The sequence below is a fragment of the Clytia hemisphaerica genome, unplaced genomic scaffold (genome assembly GCF_902728285.1).
Source record: "Clytia hemisphaerica strain Z4C2 unplaced genomic scaffold, Clytia hemisphaerica genome assembly, whole genome shotgun sequence".
Lineage (NCBI taxonomy): Eukaryota > Metazoa > Cnidaria > Hydrozoa > Leptothecata > Clytiidae > Clytia > Clytia hemisphaerica.
Genome location: NW_027104034.1, coordinates 20,808 through 33,121, shown reverse-complemented (window position 1 = coordinate 33,121; position 12,314 = coordinate 20,808). Strand labels below are relative to the sequence as shown.

Below are 12,314 nucleotides of genomic sequence, written 5' to 3'. Positions count from 1 at the left end.
TCGTACCACTTCTATAGAAAGAAAGTTCTATAGTGTGTGTTTCACTAAATTTGTAATGTTTCTCTAAATTTGTAATGTTTCTCTTTGTGTCATATTAATTGTGATGGGACATCTTTTATGCATAACTTTTACGAAAAACAAATAACTTTAACGTCATGAAAATTGTAAAGAAAGTTAATTATTTCTAATCATAATGACTGTTGTAAAAACAATTGTTTTGTTTGTTCAGTATATATTTTCTTACATTTTGTTAAACACACGCGACAACCTTCTACTCAGAATCATGTTCGATACTCGATACTTTTTTCCGGACACCTTGTATTTATACGAGGAAAAGCAATCATATGAAATTGATATTGTTGCTGATTTCCTCTAATTACCTCTTAAACGCTACGCATTGAATGAGCTTCATTAGTTTTTTCCTTTCTTTTCTTTCGTTGCTTTGTTATGTAGCATTGTCATCATAAAATTGTTTCAAATTTGATGTTTTTTAGATGACAAAAAGACCGGACCGGAAAAGCCGATAGGAAACGATTAAAAGATCTTTCATCCTGTTTTAAAAAGACATCTTTTTGAGAAGGCATTTTAACAAATTAACCATAACAAGACTTATTATACAAACATCAACATTGGTGTATTTATGTTGGAGTGTATAAGTCGATACATCAACAAACTTGCTTGGAGCGTATTAAATATCGATCTCATCGCTTGATGGATTAGAACTATCAATTGAATTATTTTGGTGGTCTTTCTTGATGACGATGACTTGGAAAAGAATCCATTACATACTTCTGTGTGCTATTTTGACGTATATGTTACTGCTTTTCGTGTTAACAAATCGGACTATATCGAACAAATTGAGACAAACAAAAAACGATGATACCTATATTTTCGATTTTAACGTTCGTTTATCGAGGGATGGAATCGAGGAAACATCAATCGATAATAAAGAAACAAATACTCGATTGAAATTTTTGGCACAAAGAAAACCTCGTAAAGATCTGGTGAAAAGCGAGGAAATTATATTTATCGATAAAAAGGAATTTGAAGACGGTAGTATAGAACTGGATCAAACGAATATCAAACAAAGACAAAAAGAAGTCATGTTTGAACAAAAAAGAATCAAACTCCCCGAATCCGCATCTTCAAGGAATGACAATGAGAAAAAGTATTTATTCACCTTCAGGTATTTTGAGCAGCTATCAATGGCAACAAAGAATTTACTGTCGCTGGCATCATTAGCGACCTCGACAGGTCGAACTTTTGTTGAACCTTTCGTGAACAGTTCAAGGTTCTGCGGGCTTCCATCTGGAACCTCGTTTTCAAGATTAATGGAAGAAAAAGTCAAATTTACTGAACTGAAAAATTATTTTGATCAAGAAAAATTGAAAGATCAGTTACAAAAACATGGATATAATGAGATGGTCCCTTATCAAGAATTTCGAGAACAATGCACCAAAATTGACGTTGTTGTTCATTTTCTATACAACGATTCGAATATTTTGAAAAATTTACAAAAATGGTATAAAATCAATAATGAAACGGTACAAATAGCACTTGAGAAAGTTAAGCGGACTGGATATTCAGATTGTCCTTTCGTTGAGCGATCAAGAATCGGTAAATTTCTTGGTAAACCAGTGCAAAGATATGTTTGTGTTGATCCAGAGCAAATCCGTTCATCTGAGCAGCTCGAAAAAGACATTCTACAAAACTCTAAGTGTGCTGCTATCATTTTTTGGAAAGGGAGCGGCCCCAAGAGGACACATTTCCCATTAGCGCCAAAAATTACAGAGCCCCTTCAACCGGCTGATATCCAGCATGCTAAAAGACTAGTTGACATTGCTTACGACTATATCAGAAACACTATAAAACGACCTTTCATTGCAGTTCATATCCGTATAGAGCGGCACGTCCGATGGAAAGGAATCCATGCGGCTAGAACTTGCATCAGGCATCTTAGTGATGCTATTCTAAAACATAAGAAACAAAATAACCTGAAGAAAGTCTTCATAGCCCATGATCTTGGACCGAATGGCTCAGATACGCTGAAACGTTTTGTTGACAAAAAGACATTGGTACAACTTGAGAATAAAATTGAAATGAGCCTACAAGACTCTTACCGCTTTGATCCAATCAAATACGGGCTATATGACCGTGGCTCGATTGCCATTGTTGAAATGCATATTATGACATTAGGGGAGTCACTCTTTACCCTAGGTAGGGGAAATTTCCACGACTGGGTCACAGAACTTTATTTGAAAAGTAATGCAAATGATGGAAGTTTACTTCATAAAATTTGTCAAGATGTTGTATCAGGTGGAAGCAAGAAATAATTTTTTTCTATTTTTCAGAATTTTTAATATTTATGTAATAAATTATATTTTTGTAGATATATTCAAATAATTTGGTTGCAGAATAATTTATTAAGTCATCAATCACGATGTCCCTTATACAAAGTTCACGTGTTGTTGTTTAATAAAAACGTTAACAATGTTTAAGATTTGGTTTGTTTGGCGCAATATAGGGGGTATATCAGATTGTACCCATATATCTCCAACCTTTTATCAATCTTTTTCCAAATCTTCACAAAAACTCAACAACCTAATCTTTATTTGAAGTTGAAAGATTTTGTCGAAATTTCGAAAAATTTGGGATATTCACTGTGTCTGTTTCTGACAAAGGGACTAATCTTTTCTATTCCGTCCAAACTTTCTTCAAGCTTACTCCTTTATGATGTGACCAATCTATTGAGGTCAGGCGAATTCGAAAGTTTTTCGATTTGAACAATTCAAAAATGATATTCCAATGACGCGAGGGATTCAAAAAACTTGTACCATTTTAGGTGAACATTTCTATATCGGTAGCCGTTGATGCAGTTGGAACATGAAAAAAATGAGTGTCAGCATTGAAAATAATTTTGTACTCTTAAGGAGCCGAAAAGATTTTCAGGTCAAATTTTATAAGAGTTGCCTTGAAAAGAATTAGACGTAGCTGCGTTCTTTGATCTGCATTCAAAGGAATGACAGGCTGTCAACATTAAATAAATGAACTTTTTTTTTTTGATATCATCAGGAAATTTAAGAAAACTTTGAGGTTATGAAAACGTCGGAAATAGATCTCTTTGTACTTTTGTTTATTTTCGTCCTTTTTGATATCTGATGCAGTAATAAGGAAGTTGGTTAACGACTCCCTTTGTGTTACCTACTTTACTCAAAGCAAAATCAATATTGTAGTACTGCAAAAATATGTAAGGTAAAATTAGTCATTTCTTTAGCAAGGTCGTGGGTTTAATCCTCGGACTGGTCATACCAAAGACTTCGTACTTAGTACAAAAATCATACTTCGTAGCTAGGTAGGTAACGAAAGAGGAGCCTTCTGGCATACACCACTTCAACTGAGGTTCCTTGGCAAAATAGGTGATAGGTATTTGAGTCAGTGTCTTCCTTCTCAATTTACTCAAAAGCGTAACAAAAAAATCTGAATATTCGCTTTATAGCTTTATAGATTTTGTCTTCCGATTCTAATAAAAAATGATTCCTCAAAGAATTTTTCAAGGAGTCATTTAATTCTTTTTAAGGAGAATTGGCCTCTCAAACCAGGGGTTTGCTGCGGTTTGAGTCCTTCCAATTTCTCGTTCAGTAGCTCATAGAACACCCCCTTCTCACTGACCAGGTGGGTTTCTACCAGGTGGGTTTCTTCATCAAGATTGGGTAAAAGTAACGGAACAAAACTTAATTGGGATAGATAAACCCATGTCTTTTATTGCTGCGGGATTTGAGTTCTATTGTTTTCAAGCCAGAAAATTCAATGGGGTTGAAAAAATAGCTCAATATTTTACAGTGTTCGCTTATCTGATTATTTTCAGCGGAGACACAAAGAATAAGTAAAACTTTCCACCGGGGACATAAAAAGTAAAAAAAGTGGTCACACAAGTATGACGTTTGTTAGTACTGTGTGCAAATTAAAATTGAATTTTAATCAAATAAATTGAATCTAATATGTCTTTAAAATGCTGCATTATTATTTACTCAGGTTGTAGTAAAATGTAATGAAAATAAAACCTTTTACTATCAAAATCAAATACTAAATTTGATCAACTGGTAAAAAATCGAATAATTTAAACTTAACTGAATGGGACATACTTATTCAAGATTTTTTGTTTATTTTTCGCTTCTTCAAATCCCATAAATAAGTGGGTGAAAATTAAGACAAACTCATTCTATTCTATATTACTGATTGAACTCGGAAGAAGAAGAAGTGTAAAGATGAAAATTCTGATTTGCGTTTTTTTGACGATTGGGGTGACATGGGCATGGAACGAGCACATGGAAGGTATCAGTTTAATCCTTTGGGAATAAATAACAAATATTAACCAACCGTCAAAGTCCCCGTTTCCCAGTGGTCACAGGACGTCGAGTCGACGTCGAAAATTAGTCTTCTTTAAATGATTAACTAACAAGCACCATAAGCAACACTTTTAGAGCCTGCAAATACATCTCAAGGCTCGCCCCATTCTTCTGAACAATTTTCAATTGAGAATTTTTCACTTCTCTATGGTGACATAATTTAGATGTCTCGACAACGTCTATAAATAACGGGTGAATAGGAGTCTTAGATTTTCCTAAAAAAGCAAAGCATTGTGGGACTGTTTCGGGGGTATTACAATAGAAATCACTTAGGAATTTCTCGAAGGAATTCTATCGTAATACCCTCGAAACAATCCCATAATACATCACTGTTTTAGAAAAATCAAAAACTCCGATAAGGCCTATTGGCCAGACGTCTTCGGAAGACGATGACCAAACTTAGACAGGGCGAGCCAAAACTGATGTCTCCACGACATCTACAGGGCGTTGTGTTCTACACTCTATTTAATAGATTCTAGAAAATTGGTTGAGATACAAATTCAAAAGATCAGAAGTGAAGGACTTTAAACCTTGATTCTTTTGTTTTCTAGATGGAAACTATTATGAAGGTGATATTAAATTATCTTACAAGCAACTTTTGTTTGGTTCCATCAGAGGAAAACGTTGGACTAATGGCATTGTCCCATATGTTGTGCACTCAAGTCTTGGTAAGTGTAATAAATAGCTGACAGAAATAAGTTACACGAGGGTTTATATTGCGGTTAAGAAAAATCATTGATTAAAAAACTCACTTATCATATCTAATGTGAAATACTTTTGCTTGTAGCCGGCGTTGAGAATGTGATCAATGATGCCATTGGTGTTTACCACAAAAAGACTTGTTTGAAATTCGTCAAACGCACCAATCAACGAAATTATATTGAATTCTTCAAAGAAACTGGGTAAGGGATTGTAGTGATTAAACAAAAAAGGCTACGCGTTTTTTTTAAGAATAAACTATATAAAAAATGAACCTTCAATGGCAAAAATATTTAGACAACAAGTCCCTTGACTTGCAAAATTGAACCAGCAAAAGTACTCACAAAATGGCGAAAATAAGAACATTTTTTAAGAACTTTTTTCTAGGCTAAAAACTAAAAGCTAAAGGAGATTTGAGGGCTTCAAAGATTTCTTATATAAAATAAATATTTATAAATTTGAATGTTTTGCACAGGTGTTGGTCTTACGTCGGTATGAGTGGAGGAAAACAACAACTCAGTCTTGGTACTGGATGCCACTGGACAGCTACAACTCAACACGAAATCGGACACGCTATTGGTAAAGCGATAAATTCACTATAAAAGACCTTGCAACAGCAATAAGACCCCGGGGGGGGTTCTTAGGCAAATGGAGGGCACGGTATGTGTCTTTTTCGGTTTTCCAAAGTCCCGCTAAAGGTCGAAAAAGGCGGAGAAATAGGAAAATTTCAACTTTTTTACCCCGGGAATGATCGAAATTTGGTCAAAATTGGTCAAATTTGTCCCAATAAGGGTCGTAAAATTCGAAAAATTTTCCATTTTTTTTTCTTCTTTTTAGTCCCAGTAGGGTCCAAGGGAATAAGACTAATTCTCATCAGAGTGGTTTACACATAAAAAGTTTTACCAAGGGCCTAAGGGAGAGAATACTATTTTAATCTTCAAGCTTTAATAATCTAAAAAGTAAAAGCTCCACAAACGTTTTTTCTTATCAGGTCTTCAACATGAACAAACCAGACCAGACAGAAATCAATACGTCAAAATCCATCTCAACAACCTCAACAATCAAAGTAAGTTTTCAGAATTTGACTAAACAGCTGCACGAGCATTATTCCTTATCAAATATACATCTTTCCGACCGTAGTTGCGCGGTCAGGCGCATACCACTTTATTATCTAAGTTAATTTACCACCCTAAACTCGAGCAAATTCTTATTTTACACTTTTTCTATCGTCTTTAGGTTCGGAAAAAGACTGGGACGGTTTTAGGGTGGCAAAACGGACAACAAATGCCCGTTCGGCAACTGGCCGTTACGGTCGAAAAAGTGTAATCTGATATACACTTTTTACTTTTTTTTTTACTTAGAATATGCTGGCAATTTTCATATCAATAGTGGTGTCGACTCTTTGGGTACTCCTTATGACTTCTATTCAATGATGCATTATGGGTGAGTGGTGGTTTACTTGATCGGGAGAGAGGTCCATTCGTAATTAATTGTAGATCATATATATTTTCCCCTAATTGTCGTCAAATTTTCGGCCCAAACCATGTACCCGCTTTTTGTTGAGTAGTTTGTAGAGCAGGTATTCTAATCGTGTTGTGTAATAAAAGAAGCATCAGAAATCAAAAACATAAATCACCACTTAACTTAAATTTGTTTAACGAGTTTCATCAATTTTTGACTCTAAACACGATTGGAGTCTAGCCTATGTAGTCTACCCCTTGGAGAAATAGGCTCAAATTGTATTTTCTTTAAAAAGACATCTAATTGCATAATCATCCAAACTTAGGTCAACAGCCTTTGCGAAGAGTGGTACCAAAACCATCACAACTTTGGACAGATCTAAGCAACGAATCATTGACAATAACTACCATTATGGAATGAGTGATATCGATGCAAAACAAATTAATCTCATGTACAAGTGTGCAGGTTGGTTTGTTTGTTACTGAAAACACTTTTTTATAAGAACAAACTATATAAGACAGTTTGTCTATAGATTAAGAACAAGTTTAAGAATATTTTATTGTTTTGTGAACTCTAAAACACCCAGCTTCTATAGGAGTATGGATAAAAATACTCATAAAATGGCGAAAATAAGAACATGCTAAGAACATCTTTAGGCTTAAATGTTAAGAACATCCGAAGCATTAAAAAACTTTGTATTTCGAGTTTTCCATTTTCTTTTTTGTTTTATTCTTCATAACAAAGGTGGTGAATCCAGTTGAAAAAAAAGGAACATTAAAAAAAGGAGGTTTTGAAGACGGCGGGGTTTATTTAGACTGAGCCATTGGAATCCAGGTATTCTCATTTAGAAATTTGAAATAATCATAAATCACACGAACTTTTCTTTTAAGGAGGTGGTGGTAGTGGTAGCAACAATGGTGATCTCAAAAATGACGGTAAATATTCTCACGACCTTTATATTAGCCTATTTCATAGGATTCGTGTTTTTAGTACATAATATTTTTCTACGCCATTACAGTGATAAACTTTTCTTTCGCGAATTTAGATTATATAAATTTAACAAAAGAAATGGAAAATAATTCCAAAGTCAGTTGAATGGTGACAGAAAATCTATTTATTCAACATATTTCTCAAAGGTCTGCACAGATTTGAGCATTTTGCTCCTTTGAATTGAATAGAAAATAGCATGGATGCACAAATCCTATAAAATAGGCTAGTAACCATCCAGGATCTTTGAATTAAATTTACCAAAATCTTACAATGATTTACAGAACATCTTGTACCGGTTTTTTTCGAAAAGAAAATGTTACATTTGCTTGAAATCTCGGTGGAGGCACTTAGGCAAGAATGGGTATGCGGACGTACCGCTTGGCAGGGTTCCTTTTTTCACCCCTGGAAATATGTGACAAAATCACGAAATTTTAAGAAATGGCTCTGGCAGGGCTGGAATTTTGTAATTTTTTACTCTGACAGGGTGAATTTTATGTCATTTTAGCACTTTTTGCAAAACATTTGGAAATTCCTAACTTTTTGACACTGACAGGGCTCATTTTTTGTCAAAAATCATTCTCTGAAACTGACAGGGTCCACTTTTCAATCTCCAGTGTCACGTCCCCGTCGGTCAGTGCCCCCGGGATCAAGATTATTAGAAAAATAGAAATCTTAATTTTGTTGAAAGAGGACAGACTTTGTGAGAGTTACCTTCACTTTTTCGCGAATATTCGCTAGTACTGAAAGGTTTAGATTTTAAAGTTTTAGACTTTAATGACACGTGGTTCATGCAATGTTTACATTTTACTAGTTTTATGTTTCTTTAAATATCCTTCTATCCTGATCAGGTGAGGATTGCTGGGGTCGTTGTTATGGCAAAGGAGGAGCATGTCCACAATTCTGTGGTCGAACTGGATTGTGTTGTCGTACTGGATGGAATGATCCCGGTTGCGAAAGAGCATCAAAACCTTGCAACTATCATTGTTGTACAGCGCCTAAGAAAGAAGTAAAAAATGTTGGTAAGTATATTTTAAGTATTTAACAGACTATACTCCCCCTTCTCACAGAGCCGTTAGGATTTTTTCAGCCAGTGGGGGTACAAATAACGGTTTGGGTGCGATATTTTGGCCAATCGGAAAAAGGGCTAAATTTGGGAATTTTGTTTTGTTTTGTTTTTGCGATGCATTTTAAGATCAGCAATATTTTAAGCCATTCGCAATGAATATTCGGAACTCGGTTTTGATTAAATTTGGGTAATATCTTTCGATTGAATATAAATATTGTTAAATAGTTCCATACTGATTCAGTTTTTATCATTATCCAAACCTTAATTAATTTAGATTTTTTAATATTATTCCACTCATTATCGTTTCAACAAGCACAAAAACTTTTATCCCACATTATAAAACCTATAACCATAGTATAAGAAAGCCCCGGCTGGAATATGTACCGCATTGTCTTTTCAGTTAATTGCTGTTCCATCTCTGTCTCCGAGCTTTATAAGAACATCAAGATGATCAGTTTGTTATTGGTAGATAACTCTCTTATTTTCCTTCACAAAAAGGTTTTTTATTGCTAGATATTTTTGAATCTGTACCCAATGCAATAGAACACTTGAACTAATTTTCGACATATTTTAGGGGTATTTTGTGGAAACAATCGTTTTTCGCTAAAATTGAAATTATAAGAACTATATTCAAGATGACTTTATAATGCAAGTGTATTATCAAGAGCATATCATTAATGTCTAAAACGCACTGAGAAGTAAGTATTAACGACAAACTAACAAAATTTACCATTGAAGATACTACATTACTGATTGCTTGATCAACAAATAGTCATCAAATACGACAGAGATAGAATAACAGAAATTCAGATGTTATCATTCCAGCCGCGGCTTTCTTATACTATGCTATAACCTAATTGACACAGACTATAATTTAAATCTTTACCGAAGTTACTAAAGCCGATTCGTAAATGACACCTCTGTGTCACAGACTAACTGCGACCTCAGCCCCACTAGAAAATTTGGCAAAAATTTTGTCCCCGGTGGGAAGATACCCCAAAATTTCAGCCCCACTGGAAAAAAGGCTTTGATTTCATTCCCATTCGAAATTAAATGTTTAAAAATTGTACTCCGAATACTATCCCCATTGAATTTTGTAACCTTTAAACAATAGAATTTTTATGCCAATTGGGATTTCAATAGAAATCTTTATTTCTGCTGATGAAAAAAGTTCCATTCGGGCTGTCAGACAGAGGTGTCATTTGGAAGCAATGTCGGTTGAGTCAAGGAACTTGATAGAAAGAAACTTTAGCCACAAAACTCAGCAATTCTTTACAATCATATGTTTACCATAGGCAAGGATTGTTGGCACCATTGTTCAAACAAAGGAGGAAAATGCTCGTCAGGATATTGTGGAAAAGATGGTCTTTGCTGCAGGAGAGGGTGGAATGATAGAGGCTGTGAAAAAGCAAAGGCTGCATGTGGATATCATTGCTGTACTGCTTAAAGATTCGAGTCTTGTAAATATTAATTATAAAATAAATATTTATTCATGATATGCACCATTGCGGTGGCTGATTGTTTGCAAGTGACGTATTGACTGATTTTACGTCATTTACAACCAATCAGCTGTTCGGTCTAATTTGTGGTGTGAAAACATAGCAATGATGCATATCGTGAATTGGTTTAAGTTTATGGGAATAATATAATCATATGAATACAATTTTCAGTTATTAACTTTCTATTTATTACCTCATTTACTATCCCTAAAAAAGAAAAGATAGTGCCGTTTTTGGTTGGTTTTTCTTTGGATCCACATTGCGAAATTCTATTTTAACATTTTTTTCCTTGAACACCTAAAATCTTTTAAGCCTTCGGAAGTTTTTAACTTTTTTAGTTAAAGCTTAAAAATGTTGTTACAATATTTTTATTTTCACCATTTTGTGAGTATTTTTGACTATTTTCAAAGAAATCGGATGTTTCAGAGCAGTCTGCAAAGCCAACCTACCAAAACCATCACAACTTTAGATAAATCCAAACAAAGAATTATTGACAATAACTAACATTATTATATACCTGTAGGCAAAAACAGCCATTGAATAATTCCTGATATACCATGGCTATTATACCACGGTAGAATTTTTTTTCTTCAAATTTTGCTTTCAAAGTTTGAGTTTTTTTGTTGCTCTTGTTGTTGTCAAAGATTCATTAAAATAAATCTATTGTCAATTTCATAAACAAATTTTATGACTTAAAGTAATTAAGAAAATCATTAAGAAAGAAAAACATTCGAACGTTCGATTATGAGAGTGTTTTAAAAGTGAAACGTTTAGCTATTGACATAATTAATGTTTTATTTTTGCCTCTGGGTATATAATAAAACATATATTCAATAGGTTTTCGTTGGTTATTGGATTTATTAACCCTCGGTGATGTATATTCAACTCGGCTTCGCCTCGTTGAATATTACATCACCTCGGGTTAATAAATCTCAATAACCAACTTTTACCCATTGAATATCTGCTTATTATGGAATGAGTGATATTGATGCGAAACAAATCAAACTCATGTAGAATCTCCCTGAGCAAGGGTTCGTCGTTTCACTATTTGTAATAAGGCTGTTTCGAAGTAATATTAATTCATTTGATAAACATGTACTCGAGCCGTGGCTTGTTAGTGCCATTTGAAATACTTTGTTTTTAGGTCAGCTTAGAACCCGTGTCATGGTTAGACCCCAGCCCACTGTAAAATCGTGCAAAAAGTTTGTCACCGTTGAAAAAAAAACAAGAGGAAAAAAACCCTACAATTTCAGCTCCTGGGAGATTGACTTTTGATTTCATCATGGAAAAATTTAATGGAAAAAATTGCACTCCAAAACCATCCCCACTGAATTTTTGAGCTGGGAACAATGAAATTTCTATATCCTCATTGTGATTTCAATAGAAATTTTCTTTGCAACCATGCTTGGGAAAAGCTCCGCCGAGGCTATGAAACAGGGATATAAATTACAAACAGAGAGTCAACTACAGCTAAGTCGTGAATCAACTTAACATAATACAAAATAATCAAATTTTAAGAGTACTAATTCAACTTATCCCTATTTAGTAGAATACAATGTCAAGTGTTAGTGATTCTGATAGTGGAATCAATGGTGCTGGTTAATTTTGATAGCCGGAATGAAACTACAATACAACTTGGCGGTATCCAGGGAAGAGAAACAAGAAAAAATGAAACAGTAAGTTTCAAAACATTTGTTCAGCTTTCTTTCAGTTTCTAAGAATGAAATCACGCAGCTTGGTCTACCATCTTTGAATCAAAATAAAACGTTTCACAGTACCAAAAGAAGTAAATACCTTACCTTACCGGGTCGAGCGAGCTTGGCATCTGATGACTTGATCTTTCCACCGTGTTCGATCTCTCATGAGCACCGGGAGGTCTTCTTTCAAGCAGCCTAGTCAGCCTAGTCACAGAGTTGGTCAAGATACGTCTTTGCTGGTCTACCGCGTGTTTTGACACCGTGATTTGGTTGCCAAATGACAAGATCGCTAGTCAGCTCATCTTTGCTCCTTAAACAATGTCCAGCAAACCTGAGACGTCTGTCCTTCAATGTTTGGCTTATTGGTGGACGATCTCCGTAGAGTGATCTCTTTGTTGGATGTTCTCTCCACGGAATACTCAAAACTGCCCGAAGCATTCTTGTGTACGCGCCATCCAGCATTTTCTCGAGGGTTTTAGTTAGGCTCCACGAGGTA

The 12,314-nt window shown here is 34.7% G+C and overlaps 2 protein-coding genes across 2 annotated transcripts; both read left to right on the top strand.

Annotated features, from left to right (window-relative positions):
* The first annotated feature begins 226 nt into the window (after window positions 1–226).
* On the top strand, window positions 227–2,444 carry LOC136811727 (uncharacterized). Its single transcript, XM_067068346.1, has one exon. The coding sequence runs from the start codon at window positions 756–758 to the stop codon at window positions 2,331–2,333; it is 1,578 nt and encodes a 525-aa protein (XP_066924447.1). The 5' UTR covers window positions 227–755; the 3' UTR covers window positions 2,334–2,444.
* Window positions 2,445–4,222: 1,778 nt separating this feature from the next.
* LOC136811726 (hatching enzyme 1.2-like) lies at window positions 4,223–10,299 on the top strand. Its single transcript, XM_067068345.1, has 10 exons — window positions 4,223–4,332; window positions 4,958–5,074; window positions 5,194–5,308; window positions 5,581–5,684; window positions 6,097–6,171; window positions 6,467–6,548; window positions 6,892–7,031; window positions 7,457–7,501; window positions 8,405–8,575; window positions 9,918–10,299. The coding sequence occupies exons 1-10, from the start codon at window positions 4,266–4,268 to the stop codon at window positions 10,067–10,069; spliced, it is 1,068 nt and encodes a 355-aa protein (XP_066924446.1). The 5' UTR covers window positions 4,223–4,265; the 3' UTR covers window positions 10,070–10,299.
* The last annotated feature ends 2,015 nt before the right edge of the window (window positions 10,300–12,314 follow it).